Source organism: Prionailurus bengalensis, chromosome C1 (assembly GCF_016509475.1).
Source record: "Prionailurus bengalensis isolate Pbe53 chromosome C1, Fcat_Pben_1.1_paternal_pri, whole genome shotgun sequence".
In the NCBI taxonomy this organism is placed as follows: Eukaryota; Metazoa; Chordata; class Mammalia; order Carnivora; family Felidae; genus Prionailurus; species Prionailurus bengalensis.
In genome coordinates, this window is record NC_057345.1 from 3,945,594 (window position 1) to 3,966,650 (window position 21,057).

The 21,057-nt window shown below is 55.9% G+C and overlaps 1 protein-coding gene across 4 annotated transcripts in view; it reads right to left on the reverse strand.

Moving 5' to 3' along the window:
* The window catches only part of CHD5 (chromodomain helicase DNA binding protein 5), a 63,126-nt gene that overhangs the window by 6,075 nt on the left and 35,994 nt on the right, over positions 1 to 21,057 (reverse strand). For all 4 annotated transcript variants that reach the window (XM_043573630.1, XM_043573629.1, XM_043573628.1 and 1 more), the window contains exons 21-37: positions 19,190 to 19,307; positions 17,832 to 17,956; positions 16,538 to 16,769; positions 16,249 to 16,359; positions 15,740 to 15,912; positions 15,004 to 15,178; positions 14,525 to 14,617; positions 14,220 to 14,308; positions 13,804 to 13,937; positions 13,256 to 13,400; positions 12,714 to 12,873; positions 10,825 to 10,904; positions 10,451 to 10,568; positions 4,007 to 4,096; positions 3,085 to 3,222; positions 2,725 to 2,833; positions 144 to 276 (exon numbers count right to left, since the gene is read on the reverse strand). In XM_043573630.1, the coding sequence (XP_043429565.1) occupies positions 144 to 276; positions 2,725 to 2,833; positions 3,085 to 3,222; positions 4,007 to 4,096; positions 10,451 to 10,568; positions 10,825 to 10,904; positions 12,714 to 12,873; positions 13,256 to 13,400; positions 13,804 to 13,937; positions 14,220 to 14,308; positions 14,525 to 14,617; positions 15,004 to 15,178; positions 15,740 to 15,912; positions 16,249 to 16,359; positions 16,538 to 16,769; positions 17,832 to 17,956; positions 19,190 to 19,307 (2,223 nt within the window). The remainder of the gene's footprint in view (positions 1 to 143; positions 277 to 2,724; positions 2,834 to 3,084; positions 3,223 to 4,006; positions 4,097 to 10,450; positions 10,569 to 10,824; positions 10,905 to 12,713; positions 12,874 to 13,255; positions 13,401 to 13,803; positions 13,938 to 14,219; positions 14,309 to 14,524; positions 14,618 to 15,003; positions 15,179 to 15,739; positions 15,913 to 16,248; positions 16,360 to 16,537; positions 16,770 to 17,831; positions 17,957 to 19,189; positions 19,308 to 21,057) is intronic.

The following is a 21,057-nucleotide window of genomic DNA, read 5'->3' on the forward strand; positions in this document are numbered from 1 at the left end:
GACTGCATGACTCCCCTGGCGGACAGCCCGGCCCACGTCCGGGTATATGGGGAGGGAGCACCACTCCCTTGGCCCAGGCCCTCGTGTAACTCGCCCTCCTGCAGCCCCCCTCCCTTGCAGGCTCTGGCCCTGCTGGCACTGACCTTGAACCTGCGGGCCAGGAACTTGTTCTTCATCTCCAGATAGTTGCCCTTGTGGATCTCAGACTTGAAGGGCTCGTTGAGGATCATGTACCTCGGGTCATTCTGGATGTCCTGCCAGCGGGCGTAGCCGTGCCTGGGTGCAGCACTGTTAAGGGCAAACCTGGCCACGGTGGGGGGCGAGGGGGCCCAGCCCAGGTTCAGCATCCTGGCTGTGAGCTTGGGACATGCCATTAACCTTGGCTGCAGGGTGAGCAGGTTGATGATCATGCGACAGGTACCCTCAGAGGCCCAGACAACACTGAGGCTGCACGGGCTTAACTCTTCACCCTAACAACCTGGAGGGCAGAACCCTCAAGCCCCAACCCCTACACTTGTGGCCGTGACCTCACCTGGCAATGGGGTGTTTGTAGATGCAATCAAGTTAAGGAGGGGTCATACTAGATTAGGGCAGGCACTAACCCTGACTGGTATCCTTATAAGAAAAGGAAACTGGGGGGGGGGGGGGGGGGGGGGGCGCCTGGGTGGTTCACCCGGTTAAGAATCCAACTTTGGCTCAGGTCATGATTTGGCGGTTCACGTGTCTGAGCCCCGTGTCAGGCTCTGTGCTGACAGCTCAGAGCCTGGAGCCTGTTTCAGACCCTCTGTCTCCTTCTCTCTCTGCCCCTCCCCTCCTCGTGCTCTGTCTCTCTCTGTCTCTCTCTGAAAAATAAACATTGGGGACACCTGGGTGACTCAGTCGGTTGAGCGTCTGACTTCAGTTCAGGTCACGATCTCATGCTTCGTGGGTTCCAGCCCCACATCAGGCTCTGGGCTGACAGCTCGGAGCCTGGAGCCTGCTTTGGATTCTGGGTCTCCCTCTCCGCCCCTCCCTCACTCGTGCTCTGTGTCTGTCTCAAAAATAAATAAACATTGGGGCGCCTGGGTGGCTCAGTCGGTTAAGCGTCCGACTTCAGCTCAGGTCACGATCTTGCAGTCCGTGAGTTCGAGCCCCGCATCTGGCTCTGGGCTGATGGCTCAGAGCCTGGAGCCTGCTTCCGATTCTGTGTCTCCCTCTCTCTCTGCCCCTCCCCCATTCATGCTCTGTCTCTGTCTCAAAAATAAATAAACATTAAAAAAAATGTTTTTAAATAAATAAACATTAAAAATAAACATTTTTAAAAAATAAAAAAATTTTCGAAACAAAAAAGGAAAGGAAATTGGGACACAGGCACCCACAGAAGAAGGCCACGGGACGGGAGGCGGAGCCGTCAGCCAAGAGATGTCAAGGACTGACGGCCGCCACCAGAGGCTGGCAAGAGATCCTCCCCCCAGAGCCTTCGAGGGAACAAAGAGACACAATAAAATTATCTTGCCCAAAGTCCCACAGTTAGTGAGGGGCAGAGTCAGGATCTGAAGCCCCGCAGGCTGGCTCCAAACACCTTAACCTCTACAACAGGAATCTGTAAACTATGGCCCACAGCCTATTTGTTAAAAAATTTTTAAGTTTATTTATTTATTATTACTGAGAGAGACAGAGCGTGAGCGGGGGAAGGACAGAGGGAGGAGGAGACACAGAATCCGAAGCAGGCTCCGGAGTCTAAGCTGTCAGCACAGAGCCCGGCGCGGGGCTCGAACTCACGAACTGTGAGATCGTGACCTGAGCCGAAGTCAGATGCTTAACTGACTGAGCCCCCCGAGCTCCCCACCCTATTTTTTTAAACGAAGTTTTATTGGAACACAGTCACACTCGCTGGGTTAGTATTAAAGTCCGTGGCCACTTTTGCTATAATCACAGAGCGTAGGACCTGAAATATTCACTCTCTGGCCCCTTACCAGCAAGGTTTGCTGACCCCCATTCCAGAACACTCCCCCCTCACAGTAACCAGCCCATTCCAGGCTGTCTCAGCTTTGCGGAAGGGCAGCTGTGTGACCCTCTCCTTGCCTCTGGGAGGTCTGTGCTCAGATGTCACCTCTGACCGTCCCATTAGAAAACGCACCCCCCCTCCCCCAAAGCTCTCTTTGCTCCTTCCCTGCTTCATCATGTGCTGAATGCCACACTTTGCCCACTTAGGGTGTTTGCCATCTGTCCGCGGTAGGAGGTGAGCCCCAAGTCGACAGGGATTTGGGAATGTTGTCCACGGATGTACCTTCCAAGCCTGGCACACAGGAGATGATCAACCGAGCCGGAACAAACGAATACCAGCCCACCGTAAATGGTGCTGCGCCCCTCAGGCATCATTCCTGGGAGGGGGTGAGGTATGCACCAGGCAGGACTTACGGGGATTTGCCGTGGCGTCAGGTGGATGGGCTGGGACTCACCAGCTGTGTGGCCTCTCTGAGTACCGTGTCCTACTCGGCATGATGGGGATCATGGTAGCGCCCCCTTGAAAGGCTGCTGTGAGGACGGAGTGAGCACTGGGCATAAAGGGACGAGCCGCAGCTATGGTCATCATCATGTCATCGTCACTGCCACCACCAGGAAAGGGTCCTTGGCACCTGATCCAAAGCGCTGGCTCCTGACTCCTACACACCCCATGCCCCTCCCTGAGGCCCAGAGAGGAACAGGCCACATTCCTGCCCGGCCTGGCTTGGCCAAGGATACGTCACGATGCCCGCCAGCAGCCAGTAGTCATGACGCCGGTGCCAGATGTCGTAGATTTTCCCCGAGGACACAGCGGCACGTTCCTCATTCTGCCACAACGTGTGCAGCTCTGGGAAGCCAGCCAAGGGAGCAGAATGAGGTGCCCCCCCAAGTCCTTCACAGAGGTAGGCACAGGCACCCACCATCCTCCCACCCCTAGAAGTTCAGTGTTCCAGGGTTATTAGGAAAGGTTATAAAATGCACTTATATCAACCATTCACACTTTAGTATAAAATAACCATCTGCCCAGACTCCCAGGGCCCACATGGTTAGGAAGGACACAACCACCCTAGCTCTCTGGGCACCACCTCACCCCAATACCTGTGAAGCCCCCATCTGCAATGTTGAACATGAATTTGAACTTCCCATTCTTGTCCTCCTTCTTCCCCTCCTCATCTTCCTCTTTGTCACCATTTTGCTGTGTTTCAATGGGCTCCTTCTCCTCCACTTTGGTGTCATCTGTGGGAGGATAGATCCGTATTCACCACCCATCCTAAAGGTACTGCCCAGGGGCCTCTCTCTGCCAAGCACTGGGGACCCAAAGGCAAGTGGGAAACATATCTCCTCATCCTCCAGGAGCTCACTGCCAAGAGGGATTTTAAACAGACCAGCAGCTCCTTCCTCTGTCCTGAGCAGGGAGGGTGCGCTCCAGCCCAGATGCTGCTCCCCCACCAAGTCAGGACCACCTGAAAACACGGGGCAGAGCAGTGGGAAAAGTGCACATTAAGGGGCGCCTGGGTGGCTCAGTCGGATGAGTGTCCAACTCTTGATTTCGGCTCATAGTTCATGAGATCGAGCCCAGCATTGGGCTGTATGCTGGCAGTCTGGAGCCTGCTTGAGATTCTCTGTCTCCCTCTCTGTCTCTGCCCCTCCGCAACTCATGTGCGCGCTCTCTCTCTCTCAAAATAAACTTTTTTTAAAAAGTGCACATTAATCTGAGGATGGGTGTTCCAGAATATTCCAGCACCTACAGGTACACAAAGCCTCCAACTGAGCCCCAAATGCTCCAGGCCAAGCTCCATGACCACTCTCCTTTCTCCCGGTGGTGGCTGGGGCCACAGGAAAGATTCGGAGAGGGGGTGGGATCTTCCCCCCTCCAAAGCTGGTGAGCCCAGGCTCCCGCCCACCAGCACCAGTCGGGCCTGGAGGCGGCACCCAGGCAGCTGCAGGAGGCCCAACGGGGTCCAGATGGTGCCCTCCAGAGACCAAGGGACACAAGACAGAGCACACAAGAGGCCCAAACCTGGCCTGAAATCGTTGCCATCCCCTCTGCTGTGAATCAAGCTTAGCTCCAGCTTGTCCAGAATTTTCTCCTTCTCAGGAAGCACTTCTTCTGCAAGACAAGGGGTGTTTGTCGAGTGGGGAGGGGTCGAGGGCACTCTGGGCTGGTGGCTTTCCACCTCCATTTCAGCCATACACACAACCCCATCCATCACTTTACCAAGGGTCCAACAGGTGCCACTGAGGAGCGGTCCTCTGGGAAGGGGGGCATGGGGGCGCGGACCCCCCACACCCATCGGCTTGCCCCTTCCCTCTCACCCCCCACCCCCAGCAGCACCCCAGCCCCAAACTCCTCAAGGCGCAGCCTCAAAAATCTTCCCGACTGCAATGATAACCAGAGGACTCCAATTTCTGGCGACACGGCAGGCCTTCAGTGACACAAAACCCTCTTATAAACACCCGGAAATGTCAGGCAAAATCTATCACCTTGGAAAAACACAACAGTGAGCTCACAAGAAGCAAAGGAAACCGTTGGCGCCATAAATGAAGAGAAACTCGAACTTGAGAAGCACAAGGCGTGGGATGAGCAGGTGCCGGGAGGAGGCCCGGGGGGGTTTGGGTTACGTCTCCACACCCCGACCCGGAGGATGAGGCGGCAAAAGCCGCGAAGACCCAGGAACCGGAACCCAACACCCTCTAACGACACCCTCCAACTGCCACACACTCAGCAAAAGAGAGAAAGTTCCGTCCGGCGCCCCACGGCCGAGCGGAGGAAGCCTGGCTCCAGCGTGGAACCTAGAGGCAGAAAGTCTCCGGTAAGAGACCCAAACCCAACACGAAGTCCGTGCGGACTGTGGAACCCGAGCTGCGTGGCCCAGCACAGACCGTGCCCTAAAGACTGGTCCCATGGGGCGCCTGGGTGGCGCAGCCGGTTGAGCGTCCGACTTCAGCTCAGGTCACGATCTTGTGGTCCGTGAGTTCGAGCCCCGCGTCGGGCTCTGGACTGATGGCTCAGAGCCTAGAGCCTGCTTCCGATTCTGTGTCTCCCTCTCTCTCTGCCCCTCCCCCCTCCATGCTCTGTCTCTCTCTGTCTCAAAAATAAATAAACGTTAAAAAAAAAAAATTGTTGGGGCGCCTGGGTGGCGCAGTCGGTTAAGCGTCCGACTTCAGCCAGGTCACGATCTCGCGGTCCGTGAGTTCGAGCCCCGCGTCAGGGTCTAGGCTGATGGCTCGGAACCTGGAGCCTGTTTCCGATGCTGTGTCTCCCTCTCTCTCTGCCCCTCCCCCGTTCATGCTCTGTCTCTCTCTGTCCCAAAAATAAATAAAAAACGTTGAAAAAAAAAAAATTGTTTTAAAAGACTGGTCCCAGACCAGCCAGGCCACCAGCAAGACCACGGGGCCCGGGGCTTCTGGAAATAAAGCGGGGACATTCCTGCTTACTCAGGTGACCCAGGATCCCCATGAGCAGAAAGATGTACCCACCCAAATCCAGAGATCCACCACAGAGAGAGAGAGAGAGAGAGACAAAAGTGATGAGCATCCATAATAAGGCAAGTCCAAAAAATAAAGGGAAATTGGAAAAAGCCAGATGAAACTTCTAGAAATTAAATACACGGTCATGGGGCCCCTGGGTGGCTCAGTCTGGCAACTGTCTGACTTTGGCTCAGGTCATGATCTCACGGTTCACGAGTTTCAGCCCTGAGTCAGGCTCTCTGCTGTCAGTACAGAGCCTGCTACGGATCCTCTGTCTCCCTCCCTCTCTGCCCCTCCTCTGCTCGTGTGCGTGCGCTCGCTCGCTCTCGCTCTCTCTCTCTCTCTCTCAAAATAAATAAATAAACATAAAAAATTAAAATTAAACATTTTCACTGCAGAAATCTGAGATGTCCTCCAAGGCTTCTGGGCCCTAGAGTGGGAGCAGAGCTTGTGATGAGGCCCAGGTGACCTTAAAAGACAGAAACTATTGGGGTGGGCCTGACCTCATCATACCAGCCCTTTAAAAAGCAGGCTTTCTCCAACCAGTCGCAGAAAAGGACATCATAGATTTGAAGCAGGAGGGGGACTCAGCACACAAGCGCTATTTTGGAGCTTGAAGATGAAGCGGGCCCCGTGGAAAGGAATGTGGGCGGCCTCTAGGTGCAGAGAACGGCCATCTGACAGCCAGCAAGGAAACGGGGCCTCGGTCCCCCACCCCCAAGGAGCTGACGAAAGCCAACAACAAGAATGGGCTTGGAAGCAGATTTTTCCCCTAAGCTGCCAGTCGGGAACTCGGGAACTCGGCCCAGCCAACACCTTGATGTCGGTCTTTCAAGACTCTCGGCAGGGAATCCAGCCACACTGACCCAGACTTCTGACCCCCAGAACTGTGGGCTCATGAAATGGGTGTTGCTTTAAGAACTGAGGTTGTAGGGGCGCCTGGGGGGCTCAGTCCGTTAAGCGTCCGACTTCGGCTCGGGTCATGATCTCACGGTCCGTGAGTTCGAGCCCCGCGTCGGGCTCTGTGCTGACGGCTCGGAGCCTGGAGCCTGCTTCGGATTCTGTGTCTCCCTCTCTCTCTGCCCCTCCCCTGCTCATGCTCTGTCTCTCTCTGTCTCTAAAACATAAGTGTTAAAAAAAAATAAAAAAAAAAAAACTGAGGTTGTAGTCATCTGTTTCATAGCCACAGAAAATAGTACAAATGAGTGGTATAAAGAAACAAAACAGTATAAAGGAAACAGTATAAAGGAAGAGGTGGAAGCTAGATCTAAAGATGACTCAAAAAGCCTTGCAGAGAGGGGCGCCTGGGTGGCTCAGTCAGTTAAGCGTCTGACTTTGGCTCAGGTCATGCATGATCTCCTGGTTCTTGAGTTCGAGTCCCATGTTGGGCTCTCTGCTGTCAGTACAGAGCCTGCTTTGGATCCTCTCTCTCCCTCTCTCTCTGCCCCTCCCCGGCTCTCTCTCTCTCTCTCTCTCTCTCTCTCTCTCAAAAATAAATAAACTTAAAAAAAAAATTAAAAAGGCTTGCAGAGAGACAAAGAAGTGAAAGATACACCAGCCCCTGTTTCTGGTTAACCTTGTATCTGCTTTCTTTTCCTCATCACGTTTGGGATCTGCTGTTGAACAAGACGTATTTCTGTTTCCTGCTGATGGCCTGCCTCCCCCACTAGAATGCAATTCCACGTGAAGGTTTTGGCTATTCTGGTTTCTTGCTTGTGTCCCCAGTACTCAGGACGGCACCCAACACACAGCAGGCCTTCAATACATGTTTGTTGGATGAATGAAAGAATCCGTGAGTAGCAGGAATGCCAGGAGGAAATAAACATAATAGGGACAAAGGCAATCCTCAAAGAGAGAATGACTGAGAACTTGCTCATGATCAATGAAAGACAGAATACTTAGCTTTAGGAATCACAGTTAGTCACAAGCAAGGTAAATAAAAATTTCATCGTAGCGAAAACGCACATGAACATCTCTTCCTTTTTTGTTTTTAAGTAGTCTTCATGCACAGCATGGAGCCCAATGCGGGGCTTAAACCCACAAGCCTGAGATCAGGACCTGAGCTGAGATCAAGAGTTGGACGGATGCTTAACCAACTGAGCCATCCAGGCGCCCCCACAAACGGAGCATCTTAAAAGTTGTCTTTCCGTGCTAGGAAAGTCAGAAGAGGCAGGTTTCCGACAAAGGAGCAACCGTTACCCTGAGAGCAGCCTTCTCAGCACAGTGGAAGCCAAAACACACAGGGAATAAACATCTTCAAAGCACTGAGGGAAAACCCCTCTCCCGTCTCGTGCTTTGTTAACTATTATTCAAGAGTAAAGGAGAAAACAACACGCAATGAGAGAATTTTCCGTGCACAGAAATCTGCCGAAGGCACCAATAAAGGGGGTACTTTAGGAAGAAAGACATTGAACGAAGCAATGATGAACGAGGAACCAAACATAAAACTGCTAAGAATGGTCAGGTCTAAATAAAGATTAAACATTTAGAAACAAGGGGCGCCTGGGTGGCTCAATCAGTTAAGTGTCCGACTCTTGATTTCGGCTCAGGTCATGATCTCAAGGTTTGTGGGTTCGAAACCTGCATTGGGCTCTGAGCTGACCGTATGGAGCTTGTTTGGGATTCTTTCTCTCTCCCTCCCTCTCTCTCTGCCCTTCTCTTTCTCTGTCTCTCAAAATAAAATAAGCTTTTAAAAAAAAAGATTTAGAAAGAAGCACCATAACAAATTTGGGAAATTAAAACACGTTGAAACTAAAACACTGAGCAGCAGCACGTTGAAGATGTTAAGGGAGTGGAACTGTCCCCCATCCTTCTCTTATTCAGGAGGGATACATGTTAACAGCTTAAGAGTATCAAATAGGATTGACTATACCCTTTCCGAAGGAGCTGAGGGAGGCAATAAAAAGAAAATTTAATCAATCCAAGAGACAATAGGAAAGGAGAAAAAAAAAAGGCAAGGGTAATATAAAGCACAAAGTAAGAGAGTGGAAATCCATGCAAATATCTAGCTATTACACTAAATGAAAAGACATCAAACTTGCCAGCTAAAAGACAGAGATTCTGTAATTGGACTTAAAATAACAAATCCCGGGGCGCCTGGGTGGCGCAGTCGGTTAAGCGTCCGACTTCAGCCAGGTCACGATCTCGCGGTCCGTGAGTTCGAGCCCCGTGTCGGGCTCTGGGCTGATGGCTCAGAGCCTGGAGCCTGTTTCCGATTCTGTGTCTCCCTCTCTCTCTGCCCTTCCCCCATTCATGCTCTGTCTCTCTCTGTCCCAAAAATAAATAAACGTTGAAAAAAAAAAATTAAAAAAAAAAAAAAAGCTACAGAAATGTTCACAGCAGCCAAAGATTGAAAACAGCCCAAGCGCCCATCAACTGATGACAATACAAGGCAACGTGTTTCTACAACAGGATGTTATTCAGCCATAAAAAGGGGTGACGTGCTGATCCACGCCACAAGATAAATGAACCTCAAAAACATTATGCTGAGAGAAGCCAGACACAGAAGGGCATCCGTTTTATGATTCCATTTACCTGAAGTGTCCAGAACAGACAAATCCACAGAGACAGAAAGTACATTTAGTGACTGCTGGGGGTTAAGGAGAGAAGGAAACGGGTAGTAAATGCTAATGGACATGGGGTTTCTTTTTGGAATGATGAAAATATTCTAAAAATTAATGGCGCTGATGGTTGCAAAACTCTACGAATATGCCAAAAATCACTGACTTGTACACTTTATTTTTTTTTTCTTTTTTTTCTTTTTTTTTTTTTTCAACATTTTTTATTTATTTTTGGGACAGAGAGAGACAGAGCATGAACGGGGGAGGGGCAGAGAGAGAGGGAGACACAGAATCGGAAACAGGCTCCAGGCTCTGAGCCATCAGCCCAGAGCCTGACGTGGGGCTCGAACTCACGGACCGCGAGATCGTGACCTGGCTGAAGTCGGACACTTAACCGACTGCGCCACCCAGGCGCCCCTGACTTGTACACTTTAAATGGGTAAACTGTACCCATGTGATTACATCATGCGAAGAGTGTGCATGTATACGTGTATTTTTTGAAGTGAAAGTATAGAAAACCATATACACCAAATACATTCTGAACAAAAGTACGATCCATCCAAATCAGCTTAAATAAACCTTAAAGCAAAAAGTATCAGGAGAGATAAAAGGATCATACAAGAGGCACACTTCACCAGAAAGATACAGAAACCCTAAACCGATATGCATCTGTCAACCCAGTCTCAAATGATAATGAGGCAAACCCTGGCCTTACAAGGCAAAAGGGACTGACCCACAATCGTAGTGAGAGATTTTAACACAAGTCTCTCAGACGTGACGGATTAAAGCAAACCAAAACTGAGTAAGGATGTAAGGAGTTTGAGGGGGCCCCTGGGGGGCTCAGTCAGATGAGCATCCAACTCTCGATCTCGGCTCAGGTCATGATTTTACAGCTCGAGCCCCACGTCCGGCTCCGGGCTGGCAGCACAGAGCCTGCTTGCAATTCTCTCTCTCTCTCTGATCCTCCCCTGCTCACTCCCGCTCTCTCTCAAGTAAACAAATAAACAAACAAACAAAAATTTGAACAACATAATGACCTAACACATATGTTCAGAACCTCACACGCAGTAATGAAGAGAATATGCATTCTTTCCAGGCACACGCGACCACTTCCAAATCTGACCGTATTAAGCCAAAAAGCAGGTTTCATGAACATAATGTAGAAACAATATCACACGGACCCACGTGCCCCAACCACGATACAACGGAGTTAGAAATCACTAATAAAAAGACAGCCCAGTAACCCCCAAACTCTGTTTGGTAAGGAAAGCTAAGTCCACTATAGAGACCCGAGCCCCTGGCTCTCTCCTCCTGCGGATCCCGTCGTGGTAGGACGGAGTCTGCCGCTCGGCCAGGGAGAGCCAGCGCGGAGCATAGCTTGGCGGGAGCCAGAGACTGCATTGGCAGAGGTGGGGGACCGTGGGAAGCCTCACCTTTTGGCGGCTGCTCTGGGGACGGCGGGGCCTTCTCTGTGTCCTCCAGTCGCTCCTGGCCATCTGAGTTCTCATGCTTGTCCTCGCCCTCCACTCTGTCCAGGGCAGTTGGCAGGGCCTGGGGAGGACAGGCCAGGGATGCTTCAGGGCCTGAGGCCTCAACAGCATGGAGGGCAGAGGACAGGCACTCGGCTGGGAATCCACTCCCTCCTGGTTCCCGTCCGTGCTCCCAAACTGCTCCCCCCGGACCCAGAAGCCCGAGCGTGGAGCCAGAAGGTCTGGGTTTCAGCTGTCCAAGCAAGGGCTGAAAAGGTCCCTAGACCCAACCCCCACCCCGTACCCACCAGGGGCCCAGGCACCAGCATCCTCCACACCTGGATTTCTGGGGGCTTCTTTGGCTTCTGCACCCCCAGCTCCTTCTCATCCATGTAGCCCAGCTGGGCTTCCATTTTGTCTGAAAGATCAAAGGGAAGAGGTGAGACGGTGGGCTTGGGCAGGCAAGGGGTGAAAGGCAGGAAATGGGGCGCCACAGGGGAGACCTAGGCTGGCCTTCAGGAGGCTCCTCTGGGCCTGGCCCCTCCAAAAGGAGGACAGGTGAAGCAGGTAAGCCAGAGACCTCAAGCCAGGCCCGCAGACATGGGGATCCTTGGAGGACCTTGGGCCCAGTGAGGCCAAAGCCACAGGCTGATGGCACAGGGCTGCCCATGGCAGGGAGGGGAGGTTGGCGGAGGCCGGCCTAGGAGCCGGGACAGCTGGATGTGCTTCCCGCCTTCAGGCTGGCTGACAGGCTGTGTGCCTCCCCTTACTGAGCCAATTCCTGACACCCTGCCCAGTGCTCAGAGCAGCCCTGGGAGGTGTCCACTGTCCGGTCCCACATCACAAGGGAGAAGACGGGGCTCACATAGGACCAGGTGTGTCCACCTCCAGAGGGCACACTTTTGCCCAGGAGCAGGATAGATGTCCTTGGAGGCACTGAGCCTCTCAGGGATTCACGCCTCACCCGGGCATAGGTAGGTCAGAACGGGGCCTTCGAGGTCCAACGGAGGGAAGACGACACTTTGCCCAAATAAACACATGGGTCACCAAAAGACACTCAAAGACAGACAATTAACGAGGAACAAAAGATCTGAAAAGACACTTCGCCAAAGACACGCGAATGGCCCAGAAGCGCGTGAAAAGATTCTCAACGTCTTCACCCGTCAGAGAGACGCAAATCAAAACCACGGGAGACACCACTTGGTATCCACTGGGACAGCCGTAAGCAAAAAGTCAGAAAACAAATGTTCGGGGAGGGGGTGGGGAAACCGGGAAGCATCACACGTTGCTGGTGAGAACGTCAAATGGCGTGGCCACTCTGAAAAAGTCCAGCAGTTCCTCAGAATGTCAGGCCACGTGATGCAGCAGTGCCACTCCTAGCCACGCTCACAGCCACGTGACTCATGGCACCCCCCACCTTATTCACGATGGTCCCAAATCCACCAGCTGACAGCCGAGCAAACAGAAACACGGCACATCCCACACAATGGGGTATCACCCGGCCAAAAACAGGAAGGAAGCGGGACACGCCCTACAACGTGGATGAACCTCAGAAACACGCCAGACGGGGGCGCCTGGGGGGCTCAGTCGGTGAAGTGTCCGACTTCGGCTCAGGTCACGATCTCGCAGTTCGTGGGTTCGAGCCCCGCGTCAGGCTCTGTGCTGACAGCTCGGAGCCTGGAGCCCGCTTCGGATTCTGTGTCTCCCTGTCTCTCTGCCCATCCCCCGCTGGCACTCTTTCTCTCTCGCTCCCAAATATTAAATAAACATTAAAAAATTAAAAAAATAAAAAACATGCTAGAGAATGAAGCCGGACACAAAAGGCCAGGTGTTATGTGGCTTCACGTACATGGAACGTCCAGAACAGGCAAATGCACAGAGTAGATTAGTGGTTGCCAGGGGCTCGGGGGAGAAAGAGTAAGGAATGACTGGTAACAAGTATGTGATTCTCACAGGGGGATGAAAATGCTCTAGAATTAGAGGCAACTCACCCCTGTGAACACACGAGAAACTACCGAATAGTAAGATTTGCAAGGACTGAACGTTGTGGTGAGTAAATAGCCATTAAAAAGATAAACTCTCAGGACAGCGACATTTCTGCAGGCAGAAGCTTGCAGCGGGGGAAGGGAGGCTGTCCGTCCTGGGTTGTGCAGAGGACCCGGCGTCTCCCGGGGCCTTGCCACCTCCCGTGACCCAGGTGCCCTCCCCCGCACATCGGAGCCCAGACCTGGCAGGCCCAGTGGGGCCGGCAGGAGGTGGGCAGGGCTGGCGGGCACTGGCGTGTTGGGGTCCGAGGAGATGACTTCGCTTGGCTTCTTGCCCTCGGGCCCCTCGGGGATCAAGTCCGGGGTGCTGTACTTCCCGTTAACGTGTTCAAACTCCTGAACCTGAGGCAGGAGACAGGGAAGGAGAGAGGGAAGTGGTCTCAGCCCAGAGCTAAGGGCCTCAGGGTGGCTGGAGGGACAGGGGGTGTCCCGGGCTTGGGATGAATGCCACCTCCCCACCGAGGCTGGCCAAGCCGAATGCACTTCTGACCACAAACCTCTACGCCAGGCCCCACCCCCACCCCAGTGTGTGCTCTGCCCCTTGACCTACCGTCCCCACCTCCAGCCTCCCCACCCCCGCCCAGAGAGGCATTCAGAGGGGTCCCTCTAGCCTGACTCAGTGCCCGGAGCCAGGCACTTGCCCTCTGCCCGCTGACCCCCAGAGGGCACACAAGGGCCATGGGGGGGCCGCCAGGAAAGGCCCAGGCAAGGCTTACTCACCCACCTTCTTCCTAACCAGTGACATGACCCCGATGCGGGTAAGCACGTGCTGCCTCGAGAGGCCCTCACGGGGCACGCCGTCCGCGAAGGTCTCTGCACCGTCAGCCCCCGGCTCACACAGGTGCCGCATGAAGAGGGACACATAGGCTCTGGGGTGGGGGGGGACTGGGGCTCAGGGAGTGAGGGGCCAGCAAGGACCCTCTGAGAGGGCTGGCAGGACCCCCAGGTAACCCCCTGGCTGGAGCCATCATCCATCAACTGCCTCCCAGTCAGGCCTGCTGGGTCAGGCCCCTAGGGAAGGACTGGGGGCGGGGGGCCCAGAAGGGAGCCCCCCCGTGACAGCCCTTGCCCTGGATCTGGTCTAGCAGAGGCGGCTGCTCAGGGTTTTCTGCACCTGAGCCCTGCCCACCCAAAGGCCAGACAACAGGAATCCTCCAGACAGTAAGCCAGGGCGGGAACACAAACACAGCCCGGTGGGCAGGTGCCCTCAGTGGAGCCTGCCCGCTCTGGGGTGGGCAGCCACACCCCGGGCCACCACCTCAGCCCCTTTACCTAAACTCCTTCTCGCTCTTCCCTCGAAGGTCCCGCACCAGCCAGTGGGAGTTGAAGGCGTCCTGGGGGGGCATGCCCCAGCGCATGATGGCGTTCAGAAAGGCCTTCCGCTGCCGGGCGTTGAAGCCCAGCACCTGGGCAGGCGGGGAGTGGGACGGAGGAGCAGAGAACTCAGGGATGGGCAGAGAGGCGGACGGAGGGGAGAAGCTGGGAGAAACACAGAGGAGGCAGGACCCGAAGACCCAGGGGTCTGTCCTGGCCCCACCTCTACTTGGCTGTGACGCTGGGCAGGCCCCTCGCCCCCCCCCCCCCGCCTCTATCCCTACTCCACACCCCCAGAGGTGCAGCAGGGATGAGCTCTTTGTTCTGAGGAGGGGGAAGGGGAGCTGGGAAAGTGGGGTGCAGGCGGGCCCCACCTCGATATTGCCACCCACACGGGCGAGAAGAGGTGGCAGGGGCTTGTCCCTGTCGCTTTTCAGCTGCCTCCTGGATTGTCGCCGTCCACCTGGGAAGCAGACCCACCACGACACCTCACCGGAGCCCAGGGTGTCCCGACCCCCCGCATACCTTCCAGCAACTCACCCCAGGACAGCAGAACCCCTCAGGACATCCTCCAAAGGATGGACGACTGTCCTGGTGTCCCCAGGGGACCCCAGGCTGACCAGCAGCTCCCTGACAAGTGTCTGGGCCCCAGTCCAGGGTCACCAGTCCTGAGACTCACTCTGCCCTTCTGGCCTTTCCTCAAAGTCCTCATCCTCGTCCTCGGAGCCGATGGAATATTCAGACTGGTTATCCGAGAGCTCGTCCTGCCACTCTGTGAGGGGCCACGTGCAGAGGCACAGAGTGAGCCCCCCCACGCCCAGGGCCATGCCAAGCCCCCAAAACCCAGCCCAGGGGTGAGGGACAACGAAACGAGCACGTGTACTTCCTGGGAGCTCACTGAACCCCAACAGCCCTGCACTGTATCCTAAGGCATGACACCACCATCATCCCTCTCTCACAGATGCGGAAACTGAGGCTTCCCCAAGGCCACACGAGGAGCAGTGGTGAAGTCACTGGACCCCTAGCCACCAAGCTTCCCAAACAGCCGGCACCCACCCCTGCTCCCAGCCCCCTTTCTCCAAGCCCCCCCCCCCCCAGCCCTCTGACCGCCCGCACTCTCAGCGCCCACGGGCTTCTTGCCCGCCCGGGGCCACGCACCCTGGTCCTCCTGGGAGGCGTCGTTGTAGTTGACCTGCTTGCGGATGCGCTTGCCCTTGCCCAGATTGCGGGCCAGGTCCTCCTGCTGCTGCTCGTAGTGGTGCCGAAGCAGCTTCTCCCAGTAGTCGGGGTCCACGTTCTCCTCCTGCTTGATGATCTCCCGCTCCACCTCCTCCTGGACACAGGCGCAGGGCCCATGAGGGCAGGCCCCGCAGGCCCCGCAGGCCCCGCAGGCGCAGGCCCCGGATGCTCGGAGGTGGGACCAACAGCTCCCCCCGGGAGCCTCCCAGCGGCCTCCGCCACTCCCCACCCTCCAAGAGCCCAAGATGAATCGGAAAGCCTGCCTACTCCAGGAAGCCACCTTGATCACCCCAGCCCCAACAGGTCTTCCTCCTGCCCCTGACACAGTCATTCGTTCGTTCGTTCGTTCGTTCATTCATTCATTCACTCCAAAAGTATTTCCTGGCCGTGTGCCAGGCACTGGGGTACAGAAGTGAATAAGCCGCAGCCTTGCCCTCAGGAGGCTCCTGGTTCCTGAAGGATAATTAGCACCCAGGGTCTGCATGGAGGGTGATGGGAGTTGAGGAGGAAGCGGAGGAGGAGGAAGCGGAGACACCACCCAGGAGAGACCCAGGATTAAAAGTTTGCTGTGAGAGGAGAAGGGCCGCCGCGGCGGGGGCGGGGCCGCAGCGGGGGCGGGGCCGGGGCCGCAGCGGGGGCGGGGCCGCGGGCTTACCACGCCATCCTCCTCGCGCACCACGTACTGCGCCACCTTGAAGGAGCTCAGGTATTCGTTCATGTTCTGCAGCTCCGTGTCGTCCGTGGCGTCCTGGTTTCTGTCCAGCAGCTTGGAGATGGCCGCATCGTCATAGTGGATCACACTGCTGTCCTCCACGTCCTTGTTGTCGCCTGGGAGCAGACAGGGTGCAGAGTGAAGGGACAAGATGGGGTGCCCAGGTCCAAGTGTGGGGACCCCACAGGAACAGACTCCCGACCATGGCCCTTCCCAGCCTCCAGCAGGGGCGGCAGCAGAGGGGCATGGTGATCAGAGAGCGGAACCTGCACCGTATCAGCGCGGCTGCCTGCTTACCGGACAGTCCGCGGGCACCCAAGTGAGGGGCCAGTGGGGGCGAACACGGGAACCCGACAAAACACAGAAAGGGGTGGCGGGGCGAAACCCGTCCTCTCCGGGGACACCCCTCGAAACACAAGAGGAGCTGGGAGCTAGGCTGACTTCGCCCCTACCTGGCGGGGTACTGCCATGCTTTTTCTTGGCGCTGGCAGCCAGGGCTCCCCCTTTAGAGGACTGGACATCCGGGATGGGCGTGACAGGCCTCTGGCCCTGAGACATCATGCCTGTAGGACAGAGTCAGAGGGGTTGCAGGGCTGGGGGGCAACCCCTAGCCCCAGTGCCTAGAGACGCCGCCCTGAACCTACCCTCCGTGGCCAAGAGACGGGGGCAGAGGAGAAAGGCTGTGGGCCCCGGGGACGGATGGAGCGTCACCCCCACCCACTAGCCGCCCTAGACGCCCACCCTCCACGTCGTCCTTGAAGAGCTCCTCGGTGCCGAACTTGAGGATGTCGTCCAGCTCCTGCTTGGTCATGGAGCCAGACTTGGAACCGAGGCCAGGCCGCACCACCAGGTGGGTGAGCATCATCTTGCGCTTGGCCACCTGCGTGATGCGCTCCTCCACCGAGGCCCGAGTCACAAAGCGGTAGATCATTACCTTCTTGTTCTGTCCGATGCGGTGGGCGCGGCTGAAGGCCTGGGGGCAAGCCGGCAGCTCAGTGCTGGGGGTTCAGCCAAGGGCGGGGTGGGGGGGGGGGTGGCGCAGGGCCGGGCACCGCAAGGTGGGAGGGGCGTGCACGCGTGCTCAGGGGCATGTTCTGCATGGGGCTGTGCTGGCTTCCTGACCGTGGGTGGTCTCGGGTGGGCCTGGGCGCCCCCATAGGTGGAACTAGGCAAAACTGCAGGTGGGCAGGGGTGTGTGCAGGGGCGGGGGAGCCAGTGTGTGCCCCTGAGAAAGCCACACGGGGCTCTGACGGCAGTCCTGGGGAGGTGGGGTGGCACCTCCCTTGAAGCGAGCCGCTCGTGACCGCAGGAGCTCCTGTTGGAGACACTCGGCCACCCTGGGAGGGCAGCAAGGCCAGCAAGCTGCCCAGTGGTATGAGGACGTGCCCGAGGCTCTGTGCATCAGGCGTCTGCGTGAGGCGACCCTAGCGTGACTATCTGTGTGGGTGACTCTGCGTGGGCGCACACACGTGTGCGTGAGACATGAGTTTGTGTGTGCCCCTAACAGTATGTACTCAGTGTGTCCATCCCTGCCCCAGGTGGCCAGGGACAAGAGCGTGTGTCTTAGTTCCCACACCCCTACCTTCAGCCCTTCCATCCTTCCTCACCAACCCCGCTTGCCCCTCCTCCATCTCTTCTCCCACAGGCTTGTCCCCCCAGTATTTCCTTGGTTTCCCCCCCAAATTGCCCCCCGTCTGGGTCCCAGGACTCCCTCCTTTTGACTCCCCCCATGGGCTTGATCCTAAGAGTGATGGGACAGACGAAGGGTTATCAGCCACACAGACTGCTGTGTGTCCTTGGGCACATTGCCTGCCCTCTCTGGGCATTTCCTCTTTTGTACAGTGAGGAAGCTGGAGGGGCAGGGCATAGCCTCCACTCACCTCCCAGGTCCCCTCTTGGGGCTGGGATTCCATGAGGGTGGCCCAGGGGGAGGTGACACCCAGACACACAGTCTGAGGGGGAGGGGTGGAAAGCCCACAGAACCAGTGGTGGCAAGGGGGCTCTCTGACAGGGTTACGGTGTCAGGGCCACAGACCTGGATGTCATTGTGTGGATTCCAGTCCGAGTCGTAGATGATGACCGTGTCTGCTGTAGCCAGGTTGATGCCCAGGCCACCCGCCCGGGTCGAGAGGAGGAAGCAGAACTGCTGGGCCCCGGGGGCTGAGGAAGAGAGGCAGGTGCCCAGTGGGGCCAGTGAGGGGCTGCCCAGAGAGGTGAGGGTGGGCACAGGTGGACAGCAGATAGGAGGGCTGGAGAGGACAGGAGAGGGGGAGGGGGGTGCTGGGACACCGTGGCCCCATCACAGATGACATCAGCCGCAGCTGTGTTCAGGGTAAGCCTGAGGAGGCCCAGGGCCCAGGGTGGGGACAGAGCAGCCCCCTTGAGCCCCACTCAGCCCCCAGCTGTGCTCTGAGTCCTGACTCCACAGGAGGGAGCCAGAGAGAGAAGGAAGTTATGTTCAAAGCCTAGATGAGCAAAGACCAAACTACAGGGCCCCGGCCACCCCACCGGGCAGCTCCCACTGTCGCAGGACAGCTGGTTCTCAGGCCCACCTGAGCCCTTCATAAGTGACGGGGTCTGACCTGTGCGCCCGAGAGAGCTGCAAACAGGTTCCCGATCCTCCCGGGGCCTCGGCCACTCCCACCTCGGTCTAGATCTTGCAACTCTGGACTCGCTTCACCTCAAACACGAGTGGACAACAGGAACCCCTCCCCTGGGCGATCGGGCAGTGGGGCCCCAGCCCTGTTCTGAGGGTGGAGGCCAGCAGAAAGCCACAAGCCCCAGGGAAACAGCTCATCATCACTGCTGCAAACCTTGCCACTATAAAGGGGCACTGGGTCACCTGACCTCTCCCCCACTCCGGAGGTCTCCTTCACTGCCCAGCAAGCTCCGGTCTCTCCTTCCCGGGCCAGGAAGAGAGTACATTGAGTTTGGATGCGTAGGGCTCTGCTTCTTCCTCTCTGTCACTAGGAAGCAGCCTGCAGGGAGCAGGCGCTCAGCTCCACCCCTCCCGCGGTCTGTTTTAGGGTGGCAGCTTCTGTCCCACACTGCTGGTAACCGGTGGCTTATCTGGGGTATCAGAAGCCCACAGGTGCCGGCCAGACCCTCAGCCCCAGCTTCATTTAGTAACAGAGGTGGTAATTTCCTCTTTCTCCTGGTCTGGGTCTCAGTTCCAAGCAGGTGTTCCCTACTGGGCCCTCAGCACCCCAGGCAGCCCCCAGAGGTTCCGTGGAATTCATTCCTTTTAGCATTTAAAAGGGACAGCTGTTAGGACTTAGACACCAATCTGCAAACTAATCTGAACATCAGTTGGGTGGCCTGGCTGAGACCCCAGCCTGGGAGGAAGGGCAGATATAGGGTCCCAGTCAAGAATGCATGGGTAAGGCAGGGTACCGTTGAATCTGTCGATCGCCTCTTGTCGGAGGCCCCCAGTGATGCCACCATCAATCCGCTCATACTTGTAGCCCTCATACTCCAGGAAGTCCTCCAGAAGGTCCAACATCTTCGTCATCTGCAGGGGACATGATATGCCTGAGGGGCTGCCCCAGAGCAAGGAATCCCATGGGGCCACGGGCATGGTCCCCATGAGTTTGGGGAAGACAGAGCTGCCTGTTGAGTGGGGAGAGAGGTGGGACCCAGGCAGACCCGACTCGGGGCTCCCTGGAGAAGAATGCAGCCTCCAGCCTTGACCCCCAGAGTCACTGCATCACCCACACCAGCCCCACAGCCATCTGTCTAAAGCACAGCTCTGAGCAGCCCTGCCCTTACCTCACAGCACAAAATCCCAGCTCCTCACCCTGGCATTCTATATGGGCTTCATGTCTCAATGCTTCCATCATACCCTCAGCTACCCCAAATGACCTGGCCTCTCCTCCTGGAAAGCCCACCCCCTTACTGCCTAGGGAACTCAAACAGCACCTCTTCTGTGAGGTTTTCCCTGATTTCACTGCTCCCTATAAGAAGAGAATAGCAGTCCCTTCTGGGCTCCCATTACCCCGTGTATCTCCCTTCATTCTTGAGAGATAGTTGAGCTGGATATAAAATGATCCATTCCCACAGGATACTGAAGATTTTACGACTGCCTCCTGCCACCTGTTGTTGCCGATGAGAAGCCTAAGGACAGTCTGATCATCATTCCTTTGTAGGTACTAGGTCTGAAGTGCTGTGATTTCCCTGTAAGGTGCCTAGGGATTCGTTTCTTTATATTTATCCTGCTTGGTACTCCAGAGTACGTTTCAGATCTGAGACCTCACGTCTTCCCCCAGGTCTGCAAACTCTCACGGATTCCAGCTTCTTCGCCATTTTCTCTATTTCTTCCTCTGCAACTCCTGTTAGATGATTATTGGAGCCTCTCAAGGTGTCCTTCGTGCACTTTCTCCTTTCTGATCTTTGTGTCTCTCTGCTCCATTCTGGGGAGATTCTCAGCACCAGGTCCCATTCATCAGCATTGCCCTCACCAGTGCTGAGAGTTTATCCAAGGTGTTGAAATGTTTTATTTTAGTTCCATGCAGACCCTTTTCCTATCCAATTATTCTTGTTCATTTCTTCCTGCTTGTGCTTAACTGATTTCTTCTTGATTTATGGGTTGTTACTCCATTAATTTTGGGGATCCTAAACATGCTTGTCTGAAGTCTTTTTCAGGCTTTTCTATTATTCTTTTCGTTTGGAATGTACGTACTGTTTTGTGGGATGTCCTAATATCCGGTTTTGTCATGAGGTTTGGAAGTGGGGTTTGTGGGCCCGTTTTAGGTGCTCTGTCTCCGTCCCTTTCCCTCTGTGCCCATTTCTAGGAGTTGCGCAGTCCCTTCTCTTTGGTCCCAGAATCATATCTTATGTTGGCAGGGGGTTGGGGGCATTGTGGGTCCAGTCTCCAAGCCAGTCCACAGTGCCAGGCTTGGTCAGATTTCCCCAACGTCTCTGGGCCTCCTGCGGGCCCATGGTGGGGTCGGGGCTGCAGGCAGGAGCCGCGGTCACCAGCTGACTTCAGTACACAGAAGAGCCACATCCTCCTCTCTGGCTTTGAGCAAGGGGCCTGGCTCCGTCCCAGAATACAGGAGCATTTTTAGCACCAGGACCCGCAGGACCATTGCTGACTCCCATCACAGAGACGACCCCGGAACTAAATGTCTCTTTACGTCCGTCACCCACATCCGTCTCCCACACTAGACTGGGCGTGTCTCAAGGACAGGGACTGGCCCCGTGCCTCCCACAGAGCCTGACAGATGCAACCAGAGGGGTGAGGGAACAAGGGGTGCACAGAC